This window comes from Chiloscyllium plagiosum, chromosome 50, assembly GCF_004010195.1.
Source record: "Chiloscyllium plagiosum isolate BGI_BamShark_2017 chromosome 50, ASM401019v2, whole genome shotgun sequence".
Taxonomy (NCBI): domain Eukaryota; kingdom Metazoa; phylum Chordata; class Chondrichthyes; order Orectolobiformes; family Hemiscylliidae; genus Chiloscyllium; species Chiloscyllium plagiosum.
Window position 1 is genome coordinate 7,051,346 of NC_057759.1, and position 18,968 is coordinate 7,070,313.

Here is an 18,968-nt window from a genome sequence, read left to right on the forward strand (position 1 = left end):
GTGTCCCCTGCCCTGTTTCCCCAAACTCCTACTCCATCCCCTCCACTGTTTCGCCTGCACCCCACTCTACCCCTCTCCACTGTTTCACATTCCCCACTCTGTCCTCCTTCCCTCATTTCCTCTCAAGCTCACCCATTCAATCCCCCTTATTTCCACAGAGAGGAAGTGTCACTTGACTCTGATTTCTCTCCACAGATGCTACCAGATATGCTGACCTTTACCAGCAATTTCTGCTTTGGTTTCTGATTTATCTCATTTACAGTTCTTTCAGTTTTCATTCTTTGATAATCATCTCACATCAGATCAACAGGGTTCCACCAGCTTCCTTTTATTTTTTTAAAATTAGCAATGTGTTATGTACTGGACTTTTGCTCATTATTAAATATAGGATTATTTTGTACAAAAGCAAAGACCAACAGGAAATTACATATCTCGTAACTCGGTGATAGACTAGACTCATCCCAATGAACACCATCCATGAATGGAACCTCCCACTGCTGAATGACTACCGCGCCCGTTCTGTGTTTGTTTTGTTTTCATTCTCAACACAGAGTTTGGAGGGAGGGGGGTGGTGGGGGCTGTGAAAGACGATGCAGTGATGCTTCATTGTGATTTCCATAAGTTGAGTGAATGTGCCAATGCACAGTCATGCAAGTTACAGTTTAATGTGGATCGACATAAGGTTATCGAATTTAGGAGGGAGAACAGAAAGGTGGATTATTATCCAAATGGCGATGTAATGAGAAAAGAGAATTGAGGACAAGATTTGGGAAGTCATGTTGCATCTGGACAAGGCATTGATAACACCACGTTTGGAATCTTCCATGCAATTCTCGTGGCCCTGCTATAAGAAGGATGTTATTCAACTGGAAAGGGTGCAGGAAAGATCTCCAAGGATGTTATCAAGACTGGAGGGTGTGGGTAATGAGGAGAGGTTGGATAGGTTGGCTTTTCCCTGGAATGTCAGAGATTGAGGGGTGGACCCTGTTGAGGTTTAGAAAATCACGAGGGGCATAGATAAGATGAATAACGAAGGGTTTTACTTCCAAGGAAGGAGACTCCAAAATTGAGGGCATAAGTTAAAGATGAGAGGAAAGATTTAAAAGGGACCTGGGTGGTGCATATGTATGGAACGAACAGCCAGAGGAAGTTATGGAGGCGGGTACAGTTACAACATTTAAGAGACATCTGGACAGGTCAATATATTGGAAAGGTTTAGGGTGATATGTGTCAACTGCTGGCAAATGGAGCTAGTTCAGTTTAGGAAGTCTGGTCAGCATGGATGTGTTGGGTGAAAGAGTCTATTTCAGTACTGTATGACTCTATGACTCGATGATCAGGGCACACACGCTGTCCTTATCAGCAATGCCCTACGTTCTTTGCCTGAATGAGGAGCCATGGTGTTTAGAAACCGATGACTCAAGCACAGTCTTTGTTCGCTCCGATCTCTTCTAATTAAATGGCATAGTCCTGCTTTTCCGTTCAAATACACATGGCACCTATTGACCAAAACCGTCGGCCCTCACGCTGTCTTTGTCCCTGATGGTGTTTATCAGTTTGTCACCAGACCTATACTGCTCATTTCTTGGTGGGCAGCAGTTTTCAGATCAGTACGAGGGCGGTGTTAAAATATTAACATCTTTAGCAAAGCCTGCATTTTTATCAAGCCGTGCCCTTATGTGTTGTCCTGGTAGTTTAGCTTCCTCCGGACTGAGTGGCCAACTTTCCTTTTATTCAATGCAGAAAGGCATCACCGGATAGGTCAGCATTTATTCCCCATCCCTAATTGCCCAGAGGGCAGTTAAGAGTCAACCACATTGATGTGGGTCTGGAGTCACATGCAGGCCTGACCAGGTAAGGATGGCAGTTTCCTTCCCAAAATCGATGTTAGTGACAATCGATTCACAGTCAGCATCCGTGTCTTAATTCCAGAATTTTGTTGAATACTAATTCCACCATCTACCATGATGCGATTCGCACCGGGTCCCCAGAATATGACTGAGGTCTTTGGATTAACAGTACACTGATAAAACCACCAGGACATCGCTTCCCTTTTCCAAGTTCACGTCTGCTGCTTTGGAGGTGTCAGGCATCCCCATCTCTATTACCGTGGCGTTTCTAAAATATCTGCAGCGAGAGAAACTCCATACATACGCACAATGGGGTTCGAAATGTCAGAAAGACAGGCCGAGGCTTCCAACACGTTGATGAATCATTGCGAGATCTATTCTCTTCCGTACATACTCCCTGTCAATCGTGCCTCCTCCATCCGGATCGTCAATGGCTGGTGGCTTAGTGTCCGTCCTATCCGTGAGTTGTGAGTTGAAGCCCCAGGCCTCAGGACACTTTCGCTCTAAAATAATAACCTTTGAAACTTCCCGGTTTCTGTTTTAGTATCTCCAGCCTGTTCGATCCCTCAGACACGTCCTGTTCAAAGTTAGTGAGAATGGGAGAGGTTCCTAATCGTCTATTCACAAAAGGCGACAGAGGATGTATTCCTTCCCTTAAACGTGGAGCAACTTAAAAGCTCAAACCTCATATATGTACATGATAGCGAAGAAAACACTCTCTTCGAAAGAGCACTAGCAGCTTAAAGAGTTTTGTAAATTCAAAACTAAGTGACTGCGAAGTCCAGATTAGATTGACCGTCTAAGTCACATAAAAAAACACCTTCCCAGAAGACAGTGAGTGGCGTCAAATGCCTTGTGAAATAAGGTTTCTTTCATATAGTTCATAAGTTTGTTATCTGTACACGGGGGTTACATTGTATCTCTTCACCAGACGGTTGAAAGAATCTAACAAACCCAATCCCTTCTCGCCCGTCTGTCTACTTGCTTCTTACTTGCGTGGAATATTTGCATAAATGTTTTCGTCTGTCCTATCATCTTCTTGCGAGGATTCGCTGAGTTTCAGTGTGGCGTATGTGACACAATATTCATCGTGGTCAGTCTTGGCACCCTGCAATTGAATGATGTCAGAATGAAATTGGAATCGAGTGGGAGCAGGAAGGTGAAGAGGAGGGAAAGGTCAGTTGGGGTACAAGTAGCAGTGAGTATCAGGGGGAAATGGAAATCACCAGCGGGCCGTTGAGGCATTGCGAGTTAGAAATCTGGTGGCACAGTGGTAATGTCCCTACCTCGGAGCCAGGAGACCAGAGCTCAAGTCCCACACGCTCCTGCGGTGTGCCATATAGTTTATAAAATCAGGAAGGTAATGTTGAGCTGGACAGGACTTTGCTGAGGGTAGAGCTGAAACGCTGCTCAATTCCAAACTCTGTACTATAGGAAGGATATGATGGTACTGGAGGGATGCAGGGGAGATTCACCAAGATGTCCCCTGGAATGGAGCACTTCAGCGATGAAGAGAAGCTGAATAAGCTCGGCTAAATTTCTTTGGAGCAGAGAAGGCATGTGTGGATTTGATTTTTCTGTCATTCATCTATGGGACGACGGCATTCCTGGCTGGGCCAATTTATTGCAGTGTCTGTAGTTGCTTCCTTGAAAATGTGATGGTGACCTGCCTTCCTGAGCCAATGTAGTCCCACTTGTTGTAGGTAGACTCAGAATTCACTTAGGGAGGGAATTCCAACATTTTGGCCCGGCGACACTGAAGGAGTGGCTAAATGCTTTTCCCAAGGATGGAGACTGGCTCAGAGCAGAACTCACAAGGGGGGTTTTCATCTCCAGCTCTTGTACATCGAGATAGAAGTGATTGTGGGTTTGTAAGGTGCCATCTGAGGACCTTTGGTGACTTTGTGCAGTGCATCTTGGAATTGCGACACGTCACTGCTGCTAATTGCGTGCAAATGACAATGGGTAGTTGGACGTGTATTGATAAACAATGAGCGCTCTACTGCGATCGAAGGCAGACACAGAACTGGGAGGGAGGGGGAACTGTGAAGGTGGATTCCAAGTTGTTTCAGAGTGATTTAGACAAGTTGAACAAGTGAGCCAACGCATAGCAGATGCGGTTTCATGTGGATCAGGGGAAGGTTATTCTTTTGAGCACAAAAACACGAAGGTTGATTAATTTCTGAATGGCAATGTCTGGGAAAGGGGGGAATGTAGTAAGTCACTGAAAGTGGGCATTGCAGGAGCCGCAGGTAGTGAAGAAGGTGAATGGGATGTTGGCCTTCTTAGTGAGAGGATTCAAGTCCAGTAACAGAGATGCCGTGCTGCGATTGGATGGGGTGATATGTTATCCTGGTGTATGATCTGTGCAGTGTTGGGTCTCCTTATTTAACGAAAACGTTCTGGCTATGAACAGAGTTTCCCAGACAGATTCCTGGATGGCAGTACTGACGGATGGAGACAAACCTGAACAGTTAGGTTTATATTCACTGGCATTTGGAAGAATTAAGGGGAATCTAATAGAAATCTACCAAATGCTAAGAGGACTAAACAGGGTAAACACAGGAAGGATGTTCCCGATGAAGAGGAGAGAGTACAGTATCGGGTATTACAGTCTAAAAGAGGCAGGCTAGGACTGAGGTGGGGAGAAATGTCTTCACCCTGAGAGTGGGGAGCATGTGGAATTCCGTGCTGCAGAAAATGGTCGGGGCCAGGACACTGAATGTTTTTCCAGGAGGAGTTGGATAGAGTGCTTAGGAGTAAAGGGAGAGCATGGAGGGAGTGTAGTACAGGGGACTGAATTGGATGACCTTATTGAATAGGGAGAGTAGGCTGGAAGATCTGAGTGGCTTACATCTGTTCCTACTTTCTAAGATAAATATTTTGATTAGTCTGATAAGTGTCAACAATTCCCTTTTACACTGTGGATGCTACCTACACTTTCTGTGGCAATAGCCGTGTTCTATTTAGACTTAAAACGTAACATACCTTCTTCCCATCGGAGGAGACACCAGGACTGTTGCCTGAAAATAAAAAGAATTAGGTGAGAAGAAACACTTTGCAGGCATTAAGAAATCGAACCGGACTCACTGAGGGCTTATCAACATCAAAGACGCAGCTGAAACATTCAGTAGCGTAGCTGTGCATTAACCAACTTTTAAAACATAATGTAACACTTTCCTGGCCCTCCCAATCAATCCAGACCTTTCAGAATATCATGTTTAGAAAACTCGCTGTTTAAAGTCTTCAAGTTGTATTTAAATCATTAAGAAAGAGTGTTTTTCTTAACGATGCGGCACAGTGCAACACATTAGGCAGACCGTCTTAATCGCATCAGCCTTTGTAGCACTTGCCTGGCTGTCATACTTGAAATTACAGGAGTGAACCATGTAGATGACGTACATTAGGGTTTTAGCCGTTGTATGATGTTAGTTCCAAATAGTTCAACTGACTGGATGGATGGCTTTTGTCATGCATTACATGCCAAATCTTGGGAATAGTGTGGGCAAAATTCCAACACCAGCTGAAGTTACCCTGAAGGACTCTCCTTCTGAACCTCTGCCCTCTCATGGGGAATGATGACCCTAATTTAAACCACCTCCAAGTCCCTTCTCTCTCTCTCTCTCTCTCTCTCTCTCTCTCTCTGTAATGAGGGAGCAGGATGATAGTCTGGTAGAACATGACGATTTATTGCGCATCCGTCAAGGCAAAGACTAGAATGTGTTCTGAGATTTCATGTACATTATGTACAAATGTTCCTTGCGGGTGTTCACAACTATCCATGTGATAATTGTTAATCGATCTTTTTGAGCAACAACTAACATGCAGTGTTTTTATTTTCTCTGTCATCTCCAATCAGTAGGTGATAGCACTTGGGAAATTGTCTTATCTTGAATATTAGATAACAAAAATAGCACTTTCTTTCTCTCTCTACACAGATGCTACCGGACTTGTTGAGTTTCCCCAGCACTTTCCGTGTTTATAACCATAACACTAACGCTGTTTCTTTTGCTCTTCACAGATGCAACCAGAGCTGTGAAGGTTCTCCAGAAATGTCTGAGTTTATTTCAGCTCTCCAGCAAATGCAATTCTTAGTTTATGCGAAGTTTCTTTTTTCTGCCTCAGTTAGGAGTAAAATGCTCACCCCATTGCCTTTTTTCACGCACACAACGTGCAAAAAAGTAATTGTGAAGCAACCAGCATCGTAACCCACCCAACAACACACACGACTATAATCTTCTTTATTTGCTCTGCGTGTGTGTTCTGAATCGCTGACAACATATAAACCACCTGCGAAACGTTTATCTTTATCCTATCTGCAGGAGAGTAAACATACAGAGCAGATCAGACTGGGGCTTGTTTCCGATCAGCTGATTCATTCTCTATTCCTCGTCAATGCTGCAGATTCCTTTTGGCAGATCCTCTGTTCCCTTACAATCGTGTCACTACAAATACTGTAATATTTCTGTGTTCTGAACTGGTCTCACACACAGATATTTCCACAGCAACTGGGTGGACCCTGTTATTTCTGGAGGTACAATGATTTCCCCTCTCTCACACTCAATCATAGAATTGAAGAAAAGAGATTTTTACCAGCCTCCATTGTTTTCTTGATGGTGACCACTGAATAAACCAGATCCGCAGAGGTGTTTTCTACAAAGAAATGCAGTACACAGAAGAAGCACCCATCAATGAGACAGCTTCATTATAATGGGCTAAATGATACATAGATTAGATAGATTAATGTACGATGTAGATATTATTAAGACTGAAATAGATAGGGGCTTGATTTAGTAAGGGGAATCAAGGTTTATGGGGAGAAGGCAGGAGATTGAGGTTGAGAAATATATCTGCCGTGTTTGAGTGCAAGCGCTGACTCGATGAACTGAATGGCCGAATTCAGCTCCTATATCTCATGGTCCTATCCAGACAAACAGATAAACATGCATAACGATAGATACCATTTGTGATAACTGCGTTAGCTAAGATTACTCGAAGGCTACTGTACAGGAAACATGCCGCTCTTAGTTATCGTTAGCTCGAAGCCCTTATGTGACTGAGGAAGCGGATCTTTGTAGTATTCACTCATAGTAACCAATGTCTGTTGGATTTCTTAACACCAGAGTACTGCGCCTTCAGTTTCGAATGTTACTTAATGTAATTCATCTCTGGACTCTTTTTCACCATATATAAGGCACAAGTCAAGAGTGCGATGGAATGCTCCCCACTTCCCTGTATAAATACAGCCCCAACAACACTGAAGAAACTCGACACCATCACGGATAAAGCAGCCCACTTGACTGGCACTACATCCACAAGCTTCCACTCCCTCAAGCAATGATGCTCGGTAGCAGCAGTGTGTACTATCTCCAAGCTGAACTGCAGAAATTCACCAAAGCACCTTCAAAAATCATGAATATTTCCATCTAGAAATACAAGGGTAGCAGATTTATGGAAACACCACCACACCTCCAAGTCACTGACCATCCTGATTGGAAATACACCGTCATTACTTCACTGTCGCTGGGTCAAAATCCTCACATTCCCTCCCTCATGGCACTGTGGGTCACCCCACAGCAGGTGGACTGCAGCGGATCAAGCAAGTAGCTCATCATCACATTCTCAAATGCAATTCGGGACAGGCATTAAATGCTGGGCCCTGCCAGTGACGCCCACATTCCACAAAGTGAATATTTTAAAAAAAAACTTGAGATAAAATAAACTATGCTGGGGCAGGTAAGCCAATCTGATGGAGATCCAACCACAGGTTATTAACAGCAGGAGCCGTCTGGAAAAAAAGAGGTCTTTAGCACAGAAAAATGCCAATCGAACAATCGAGTCTGTGCCTGTCAAATCAGCCACCTCACTATTCTCTAATCACATTTCCTGAGCACTTGGCTCATAACAAATGCATATCTAAATCCTTCTTAAATGTGATAAGGATTTCTGCCTCTCCCACCCTTACAGGCAGTGAGTTCCAGATTCCCCACTACTCTCTGGGTAAAAATGTTTTCCTTCACAGCCCATTTACATTCAATCTATGCACCTCCCCGGTCATTGATCCTTCCATCAAGAGAAAAATATTTTTTTCCTTTCTACCATATATATGCCTCCTCATTATTTAATAGAACTCAACAAGAATGAGTTGGTGTCTTTGGGGTTAAAGGGATTGAAGTTTACAGGGGAGAAAGCGGGGAACTGGGGACTAAATTGGATAAAGAGCAGTGATCCGATCAAGAGGGCGGAGCAGGCTAGAAATGCCCAATGGCCTACTCCTGTACTCCAGCTTCTGTATTCCCCCTCAGCCTCTGCAGCTCCAAGGAAACCCGTCACACGTGAGCCCATCTGATGGCTCAGATGTTTATCCATAACTTCTACCAGGTCATGGTGCACTGTCACTGTGTGGGGCTCATTAATCAGACCGATTCAATGGCACTTACCAGTATTCTGTGCTGCTCCAACTGCTGCATACTCTAGATTGCTGACTGCTGCCCCTTCAACAGAAGGTTGGGATCTAGTTCCAGTAGAAAGGGGAAGGAAACTAAATCGTCATTTCGAACAAAATGCTTGTAACACAATGTTCGAATTCAACAAAACGGCAAAGCTATCACAGAACATACAGAAGCCAGCGAGACCGGCTTTTCCCTGATCCCACGTTCCTGGTTTCCAACCGAACGTTGAGTTTTCTAACCCACAAGGAGCCGCCAAATGTACTTTGGGAAAGAAAATATGCCGCCCTTAACTGGTCTGGCCCTGCATGTGACTTAAGACCGTGGTTAACTACAACTGCCAACTAGAGCAATTAGAGATGGGCAATAACTGATAGCCCACATCCCTGTGAATGAAGTAAAGGCATCTGGGACTTTCCTGCAATATGGTTTGCTAGTTTGTTAATTGGACTTGTGTTTAAAGGATGCACTCATATTCAAACTCCCTCTATGACCTCTCCACTTTGGTCGTCTCTCCCTGATTTAGAGGGATCAGGATAAACGATAGCAAATATAAAAACTGTAGTTTCAGTCACTTACCTTCTGGGCGGTGACACAGTTGAGGAATTGCCTGCAGAGAAAGAGAGAATATTCTCCGCATATTGTACTGTAACTTTGCATTTTTAGAGACAGGAGCTGCCAAGACGTTATCTTATTCATAAACGGGAAACAAAGAGATCAATAGATGAGTTGAAAAATGTGGTGCTGGAAAAACACAGCAGGACAGGCAGCATCCGAAGAGCAGGAGAATCGACGTTTCGGGCATAAGCCCTTCTTCAGGAATCAGGCTAGTGTGCAAAGCGGGCTGAGATAAAGGGTAGGGGGAGGAAATTTGGGTAACGGCGCTGGGAATACGATAGGTGGAAGGAGGTGAGGGTGAGGGCGATAGGCCGGAGAGGGTGTGGGAGTGGAGAGATCTGGAAGAAGATTACAGGTCAAGAGGGCAGTGCTGAATCAGGGGATTTTATTTAGTCACAGTTCAAAGAGAGTGGGACAGGAAAGTGCAGTTGAGGTGAAGATGAGATCGTATTAAGTAATGGAGCAGGATCCTGAGGGGCAGAATACCCTCCTCCTGTTCCCGATTCTCATGATCTTATGTCTCTCCTTCTCTCTGAGGTGCTATAACACAGAGTGGTGGTGGGTCACCCGATCCAGCAGGCTAACATTGTGAATGCAGTTCCTCCTATTGTCAGGAACACAGCCCATCCCAGTTCCCAAACCAACATCGCCTTCCCCCCGGTCAGCTGAAAGGTTACAATGGGGCGGGGACGACAGTGTCATGATGTGGGGATGTTAAACAAATCCCATTCCCGTGGGATGTTACACACCTGTGTCTCTCCTCCGGTGGATGAAGCGCACCAACACGATCAGGCTGGCAAGCAGCAGAACTGGGAGGAGTAAGGCCGCGATCTCCATGTAATAACTCCGAGCTGAAATCCAACACGAATATTCCACTCACATTAACAAATTCACCAGATTGTTTTACTACATTAGCTCTGTGTGAGGTACTCTGTCCCCATCAGACAGAACAATCCCCCACAGCTATGTAACACCCTGTTACAATGCAGGTATCGTGAATCACACTGTGAGGGAGAACTCAGTCCATTGAGCTACCGACAAAAAAATCCCACTTTCCCACACTAACAGCCCACAGCCTTCAATGTTACACACTTCAATTGTAATAAGGGACTTTGACATTTGTGAGGACAGCGTGAAACAGACTGATCTGCGAGATCAGGTTGATGATAGGAAGGAGTATGTGCTAAAAGTTTGAAAAACATAAGGATATCTAAATTCCTTGGGTGGGAATGCACATACCCTAGATCACTTCAAGCAGTGAGGGAAGAGATTGTTGAGCTATTGGCGATGATCTTTGCATGCATATTGCCCACTGGAACAGTGCCAGATGATTCGAGTGTGGCAAATGTTTTTCCCTTGTTCAAGAACGGGAATAGAGATTATCTTGGGAATTATGGACCAGCTAGATTTCCGGCACTGGTGGACAAAGAATTGCAGAGAATTCTGAGACACGGGATTTATGATTACTTGGGAAACCATAGTTTGATTAGAAATTGTCTGCATGGCTTTGTGAGGGGCAGGCCATTCCTCACAACTTTATTGAATTCCTTGTGGGTATGACAAAGCGCGTTGATGAAGGTAGAGTAGTGGATGTGATGGAAAAGGACTTTAGCAAGGTGTTTGAAAGATTCCCCATTGCAGACTTATTCAGAAAATAATGAGGCATGGAATACAGGGGAGATCTATGATTTTTGAGAAGGTTGTATCTCAGGTTATGGTTCAGGTTGTAAATTTGCTCACTGAGCTGGTAGGTTTGATCTCATATGGTTCACTACCATGCTAGGTAACATCATCAATGAATCTCTGGTGAGTGCTGGTGTTCTGTCCCGCTTTTTATTTATGTGCCTTCGTCTGTTAAGGAACGTTATATGATTTTCCCTGCTTTTTGTACAAAAATTGATAAATGGGGACGAAATTGATGTGTTTATTACTGGAGTTCAGTTTGAATTCCAGGTCTCTAGGAACTCCCATGCGTGTCTTTGCTTCTCCTGTGTTCGGATGGATGGGATTTTCCAGTCTGCCCTTCGTCATTTATGTATAAGGATACCAGTGATAGCTGGTCATGTCTTTTGGTAGCTAGTTTGTGCTCATGTATGTTCGTGGCTAGTTTCCTGTCTGTCTGACCGATGTAGTGTTTGTTGCAGTCCTTGCATGGTATTTTGTAAGTTACATTCGTTTTGCTGGTCCTTTAGGTTAATCAGTAGTTGCCTCAGTGTGGTGGTAGGTTTGTGGGCTTCCTGCCTGTCTGGATACAGAATTGGCTGGCCCATAGAAGACGGAGGATAATAGATGGAAAACATTCAGCCTGGAGCTCCGTGACCAGTGGTGTTCCATAGGGATTGCTTCTGGGAACTCTGTTCTTTGTGATTTTTAGAAATGACTTGGATAAGGAAGTGGAAGGGTGTATTAGAAAGTTTGCTAATGACACGAAGGTTGGTGGAGAGGTGGATTGTGTGGAGTGCTGTTATAGATTGCAAGTAGACATTCACAGGATGCAGAACCGGGCTGATAAGTGGCAGATGGAGTTCAAACTGGAAAAGTGTGAAGTCATTCACGATGGAAGGTCGAACTTGAATGCAGTATACAGGGTTAAATTCAAGATCATTGACAATATTGAGGAAAAGAGGGAGTTTGGGGTCCACATCAATGGATATCTGAAAGTTGCCTCTTAGGTTTACAGGGTTGTTAAGAAGGTGTATGATGTGTTGGTTTTCGTTAGCAGGGGGATTGAGTGTAAGAGCTGCGAGTTAATGCTGCACCTCTATAGACCCCTATTTAGACCACACTTGGAATATTGTGTGCAGTTCTGCTTGCCTCGTTGTAGGAAAGATATGGAACCTTTTGAAAGGATGCAGAGGAGATTTACCAGAATGTGGCCTGGACTGGAAGATTGAGGGAGCGAGGGATTTTCTCATCGGAGCTAAGAAGTATGAGAAGTGACTTGATTGAGGCGCACACGATGAGAGGCATAGATCGGATGGATAGCCAGAGATTTTTTTGACACGACGGAAATGTCTATCACTAGGAGGCATAATTTTAATGAGATTGGAGGAACATTTAGGGGAGACGTCAGAGCTAGGTTCTGTACACAGAGATTGCTGGGTACGTGGAATGTACTGCCAGCAGTTGTAGTAGAGTCAGATACATTAGGAACATGTAAACGATTCTTGGATAGGTGATATAGGCACATGGAAGTTAGTACAATGAACGGTATGTAGGTTAGTCTGATCTTAGAGTAGGAAAAATGGCTGGCAAAACATCGAGGGCCGAAGGGCCAGTACTGTGCTGAACTTTTCTATGTTCATCCAAATACGTTTTTCAAGGTGGGAGGTTTCTCCCCTCAACTACACTCCCAGGCAGTGCTTTCCAACCCCCACTACTGCCAGTGTGAAACAATCCTCAAATCACCCCGACCCTCTTGGCTTTCACTTTAAAATGATGACCCCCATTCCCCCTAGTTACTGACCCTTCTACTGAGAGTAACCACTGCTTTCTCTCTCCCTTCCATGTCCCTCATATTTTCCACACCTCTCTCAGGATCCCCCCTCAGCCGTCTCTCCTCCATAGAAGACAACCTGAGATTATCCAGCCTCTCTTCATCGCTGAACTGTTCCATCCCAGGCCACATCCTGGGGAATCTTCTCTGCAGCCTCCCTCTACAACACTTACAGTTCCACATTTTTTATTGTGCTCAAGTTCCATCATCTGGGCGGGCTTTGAACTGGGTTTCTGGGAACATGACTAAGGTTGTTAGATTAATAATCTTACAGCCATACCACCCGTGCCTTCGCTTCCCCTATTGAGATGTTTAACTATTTCTGACTGAAACGGACTGGATCGACCAAATGGTCTTTCTCTGTGCTCTATGTTCGATCTGCCTGTCACTGTTACCTCGCAGCGTGAAATTGATAGAGTTGCTGGTCACGTTGAAAATGGTGTTGTTGGTTCCTTTGTTGATTGCTGCACAGTGATACTTCCCGACATTGTCTCTCTGGAATGAATGAATAACCAGTTCACTACCATTGGCAGTCACATGGTAGCTTGCACTGCCATTTCTCATCATCACGTTGTCACGGTACCAAACGAACTGGGGCTCAGTGCCTTCCTTCACCAGACACTGGAGAACAAGACGCTCCCTGGACTGTATCTCAGTGCTGTTAGTGCAGGAAATCAGCATAGCATCTGCGACAGGAACTGAGGAGAAACCACAGGGAGATTAAAACGATAGAGATGCCCATCGATTCAGACTGTCAGTGAGAATCAGTTTGATGTAATGAATTTAAAAACATTCCAATGGCTTCAAAAGCTAATGAAGAGTTTTAACTCCTCCAACTATTAACACTTGGCAGTTATCATTGAGACACAATCTAACATTGCCCATTGACGTTCAATCGAGTTTCAACCACTGAGTCCCCTCACTGTCAACATCCTAGAGATCATCGTGGAGAGATAATTGAAACATTGATGTTCAGTAAGGGCATCGCCCTTGATATTCAATGACGTTGTCATTACGGAATACTCCATCATCAACAACCTAGGGGTTAAAATTTAGAGAAAATTTAACCACAACCTTCTTTGAATTCAATGGTGTTGCCCATTACTGAATCTCCCACTATCAATATCCTTGGGAAGGGTTACCACTGGACAGTCATTGAGTCAGACAGCGCATTGGCCCATTGAATCTGCACTAACAAAGATTACCATTAAAGGAGCGTTGTTCGCAATTTCCTGCCCTTGTCCCATATCGTGGAATGTTATGGTATGACAAGTGTGCATCCAAATATATTTTAAAGCTTATATGGCTTCCGCCCTGCGCTACCTTCCCAAGCACTTTATTGCAGATTCCCACCACTCACCAAGGGAAAAAGATTTTTCCCAAATTCCCTCCGAGATTTCTGCACCTTACCCTAAAACTATGCCTCCTTATGATTGACCCGTCAACCAAGGGGAACGGCTGTCCTTTCTCCTCATAATCTTATACACCGCAATCATGTCCCTCCTCAGTCTTCTCTGCTCTAAAGAAAACAAACCAAGCTGATCTAGTCCCTCCTTATAGTTCAGTTGCTCCAGCCCAATCTATATCCTGACGACCTCTAGCGCTATCACATTCTTCCCGCAGTGAGGCGACCATAAATGCACACAGTACTGCAGAATCGAACAATTGCCCTTGATGTTCATCACTGAAATCCACCATGATCAATATCCTCGGGGTTGCCATTGAGAGAGAATCAAGCCATTGTTCACTTGATGATCAATGGTGCTGTCGTTATTGAAACCTCTCCTATGTCAACATCCTTGGATTTCTCATTGACCAGAAACTAAACTGTTCGAGCCAGAGCAATACTATAGCAGCAACGACAGGTCAGAAATTTGAAATCCTGCAGCGAGTTATTCACTTCCTGATTCCACAAAGCATGTTCACCACCGACAAGGTACAAATAAACAGCGTGATGGAATATTCCTCTGCATTGTTGCAAATGCAGCAACACTCGAAAATCTCAGCATCATCCGGGTACAAAGCAAACCCCGCTTGATTGGCACAAACTCCAGAAACATTCACTTCCTTCCCCACTGACGCTCTGTAGTAGCAGTGTGCATCATCTATACGATGCATTGCAGAATTACGCCTAAGAACCTGAGACAGCACCTGCCAAACCGATGGCTGCTTCCATCTGGAAGAATAGGGACAGCACACACAGGATGAACTAGCTGCTGTAATTTTCCCTCTGAGCCACTCACCATCCTGACGTGGAAATAAATCGGCTGTTCCTTCAGTGTTGCTAAGTCATAATCCTGGAATTACTTTCCTAAGGCATCATGGGTCTACCTAGAGCAAATGGATTGTATCGATTTGCGAGAGCAGCTCACTACTACCAAAGGGGGACCTATGGACGGGGGTGGACATTAAACGTTGGGTTGTGAGTGAATAAATAACTCTCAGTGACATCAGCGTGCCTGTCATCCGTCACCAACAATTGTACCCTGTTTGTTTGTTGTGTACAATTTAAGTTCCGTTTGTTCTTAAACAGCGAAAGTGCAAAACATCTTCAGTAATGATGAAATTTATGTTTCATGAAAATCCATTGAACCGAGACAAAGGTCTGTCACTTAGAGAAGGAAATCAGCCATCCTTACCAGGTCTGGAGCTCTATGTGACTCCAAACGTATAGCAAAGTGAATTATTTCTAAATGCCTTCCGAAAGGGCTCAGCAAGTCATTCGCTTCTCGGAAATTTAGTTTTTTGACAAACATCTCCCCAAGTAACGTTTTAATAAAAAAAAGTTCAAAAACACTGCTACTCCCAGATAATTATCGACACTTGACCAATCAGTTTACTTCTCAGTCTAAACGTCTGGCATTCTCTCCACAATCAACGTTAATGCGACACTCCTTGCTATTCTGTTCAGAAGACAAGAAGAGATTGGGACAGGAAGTAGTTTTGCGTGATTTTTGAAAATAACAGGGAGGAAGGCAGTGTGGGTAATGTAGCGCTCTACGAGATGGAAAATTACGGCAGCAATAAGAGTGATATAGGACCAGATGGTGTGGAATCCATCATGGGCAGAGCGAAGACTACATGCAGAGTTTAGAAGAGTGATGGAGTTTAGAATCTCATAGATGTCTATAAAATTCTCAGAGGACTAAAAATAAGAAGAACGTTCTTGATGACAAGACGGGAGGTGGTATAAGAATCGATAACCAAGGTATCACAGCCCAAAGGAGACGAGCTCGACTGAGATGGGGAGAAATGTCTTCACCCAGAGAGTGGGGCTTTTGTGAAATTCTCTGCCACAGAAAGTGGTTGGTACCAGAACATTGAATGCTGTTTTGGAAAGAGCTGGATAAAGTTCTTAGGGGTGAAAGAGAGAAAGAGCGAGCGGGAGGACATGAACTGAATGGGATGATCAACCACTGTCCCACTAAATGGTCAGAGCAGGGTAGTAGGGCCGAATGGCCTACTCTTGCTTTTATTTTCTATGATTCCATGTTAACAGGCTGTTGAGTTGGATGATCTGCAATGGTCATATTGAATGGCTGGGCAGACTCAAAGCGTCGAGTGCTTGTATATTCCGGGTTCCTACGTTTTGATGTAACATGAAGCTTTAAAACATGGAATGAACTTGTTGACTTTATTTACCAAGTTCCATGTTCCCTGTTTATGGCATTTGATTCAGAGAAATGTGAGCTGTTGCATTTTGGTCAGGCAGACCAAGTTAAGACTAACATAGTTAATGGTAGGGTCCTGGGGAATGTTAACGAACTTAAAGACCATGGAATGGAGCTATAAATCAGTGAAAACGGTATCGCAGAGACAGAGGCAATGAAGAAGGTATTAGGCACGCTTGCCTTCATCGGTCAGAGCATTGAGTACAGGAGTTGATTTGCCCTACTCCAGAAAGGATTTATTTAACTGGAAAAGGTTCAAAAATTTAGAAAGGTATTCGCAAGAGAGAATAATTTGATTGACAACAAGAGGCTGGATAGGCTGGGGCTTTTATCCTGGATTGTAGGAGGCTGAGGCATGACCACATTGAGATTTATAAAATCATGAAGTGTATTGATAAGGTGAATAGCCAATGTATTTCCCTTCAGTAAAGGAGTCTCAAGCTGGACTGTACGCAGGTTTAAGTTCAAAGGGGAAAGGAAACCAAATGGCAACGTTTTCACACAGAGGTTGCTGCATATATGAAATGAGCTGCAGAACAAGTGGTAGAGGCGGATACAGTTGCAACATTTAAAACACGTTTTGACAGGTACATATGTAGGAAACATTTGAAGGGATATGAGCCAAATGGAGGCAAATGGTACTAGCTTAGTTTGGGAAACCTGGTTGGCATGGATGATTTGGAACTGTTTCTATGTAGTATATCTCTGTGACTCAAACATCCAAGGTTGTGTCACTTTAATCTAGTGTGGTCTTCGAAGTCAAAGCACCAACTTTTCCCCTGTGCTGATGGTTCAAGAACTCTTTGGGGGAGAACCCTTGTGAACTCACCTATCACTATGATCTCTATGCCTTCACTGTGCAGACGGACTGTTGCTTCATTACTCACTGAGCAATGGTAAAACCCTTCGTGCCTTCTGCTGACGGCTCCAATGTTGTAAACAAGTTCAGTGCTGTTGGAAACCCTCCAATAAAATTCCTCGCTTGGGTCCTTGTAGAATTGGTAATAAATCGGAAGAGAGCCATTGGAGACGGAACAGATTAAAGATCCTGCGTTTCCTTCGATTAGTTCATTTCTGGGTTGAATTATTAGAAGTGGTTTTGACACTGGAATTCCTGAAAACAAAAACAAATGTTAGGTCCCTTTGTTAGGCAGAGTTAATTGCTAACTCAAGTATGAACTTCTTCAAAGTCACATCATTCTTATTTCCTTCTTATTCATGCATAGGGTGTGGGCATCACTGCGTAGTCCAGCACATATCTCCCGAACCTAATGGCATAGAGGGCAGATAAGGATTGTAGGGCTGGAGTCACATTGATTTCTTTTTCAAATGAATTCATATTCAAGCCCAAAACTAGCTGGGACTCTGATTTCATAGGATGTAGAACAGTGTAGAACAAGAAGAAGGAGAAAGTGAGGACTGCAAACGCTGGAGATCAGAACTGAAAATGTGTTGCTGGAATGGCGCAGCAGGACAGGCAGCATCCAAGAAACAGGAGAATCGACGTTTCGGGCATAAGCCATTCCTGAAGATGGGCTTATGCCCGAAACGTCGATTCTTCTGTTCCTTGGATGCTGCCTGACCTGCTGCTTTTTTCCAGCAACACATTTTCAGAACAAGAAGAAGACCGTTTAGCACGACCATGCTGTTATTCTATTCTGATCCAATCTGCCTGCACATGGTCCATGCCTCTCCATTCCTTGCCTGTTCAATTGTCTGTCTAAATGTCTCTTAAAATCTACAATCGTATCTACTTCTATCTCCTCGTTCCAAGGTTCTCTGACTAAAGAACCTTGACTCACAAACCTTCTTTCCATTCTGTTCCTCCCATTTTAAAGCTGTGTTCCCTCTAGTATTTGACACTTGCAACCTGAGAGAAAGACTCCGATTCTCCACCTTGTCCATGCCTCTCATAATTTTATATACTTCGATCAGGTCATGCCTCAGCCTCCCGTGCCCTCGCAAAAAACAATCCCATTTTGTACAACCTCACCTCATAACTAATGCAGCCCAATCCAGGAAACATTCCGGAAAACCTCTTTTGCACCATCCCCAAAGCCTCTTCATGCTTCCTATAATGTGGGGACCAGAATTGCACACGATCCTGCAAATGTGCCCAACTGAAGTCTTACACAGCTGCAGCATAAGTTTTTTACTCAATGCCCCGATCAATGAAGACAAGCATGCCATAAGCCTTCTTTAATATCTTATGTTGCCACTTTCAGGAACCATGGACTTATATCCCAATTCCCAATAAGTTGCAGCTAACATTCACAACACCTAAACGGCAGGCAATGATCATCTCTAGAGAGAACAGAAACACCAACTTTAGATATGGTGTAACCATCACTGATTACTCCAATTACCAACATCCTGGGAGTAGCCATTGAGAGGAAATCTAACTATCGCCCCTTGCCAGGATTAGTGTAGCTCGCGATATTACTTGAGAATCTCAATACTATGCATGAAAAAACAGCCTCCGCTTAACAGGTACCACATCTCCAAACATACATCCCCTCTACTGCCGATGTTCAGTCACAGCAAGATGAACTGCAGAAATTCACCAAAATTCCTTGGACAGCAGCTTCCAATCACACATCCACATTCATCTCGGGCAGCAGATACATGGTAACATCAACCCGCAAGTTCCCCTCAGAGCCATTCACTATCCCAGATTGGCAATATTTAGTTTTGATGGGATAACATTCACAAGTTCATTGGTTAAGAGCATGGTGGGGCTTCCTATCAGAAATGGACTGCAGTGATTTAAGAAGGGAGCTCTATATAACCTTCTCAAGGGTATATCGAAGGAGAGGCAACAAATGCTGGCACACAGAGAGATGCCTACATCCCACAAATGACAAAAATAAATAAATACATGCAC

The 18,968-nt window shown here is 44.0% G+C and overlaps 1 protein-coding gene across 8 annotated transcripts in view; it reads right to left on the bottom strand.

Annotated features, from left to right (window-relative positions):
• Positions 1–1,260: 1,260 nt before the first annotated feature.
• Positions 1,261–18,968, bottom strand: part of LOC122544515 (platelet endothelial cell adhesion molecule-like) — a 42,077-nt gene continuing 24,369 nt past the window's right edge. For all 8 annotated transcript variants that reach the window (XM_043683780.1, XM_043683781.1, XM_043683783.1 and 5 more), the window contains 8 exons: positions 16,914–17,198; positions 12,809–13,111; positions 9,667–9,768; positions 8,879–8,909; positions 8,291–8,364; positions 6,444–6,503; positions 4,839–4,873; positions 1,261–2,958 (listed from right to left, as the gene is read on the bottom strand). In XM_043683780.1, coding sequence (XP_043539715.1) covers positions 2,839–2,958; positions 4,839–4,873; positions 6,444–6,503; positions 8,291–8,364; positions 8,879–8,909; positions 9,667–9,768; positions 12,809–13,111; positions 16,914–17,198 — 1,010 coding nt within the window. In that variant the 3' untranslated portion in view covers positions 1,261–2,838. The remainder of the gene's footprint in view (positions 2,959–4,838; positions 4,874–6,443; positions 6,504–8,290; positions 8,365–8,878; positions 8,910–9,666; positions 9,769–12,808; positions 13,112–16,913; positions 17,199–18,968) is intronic.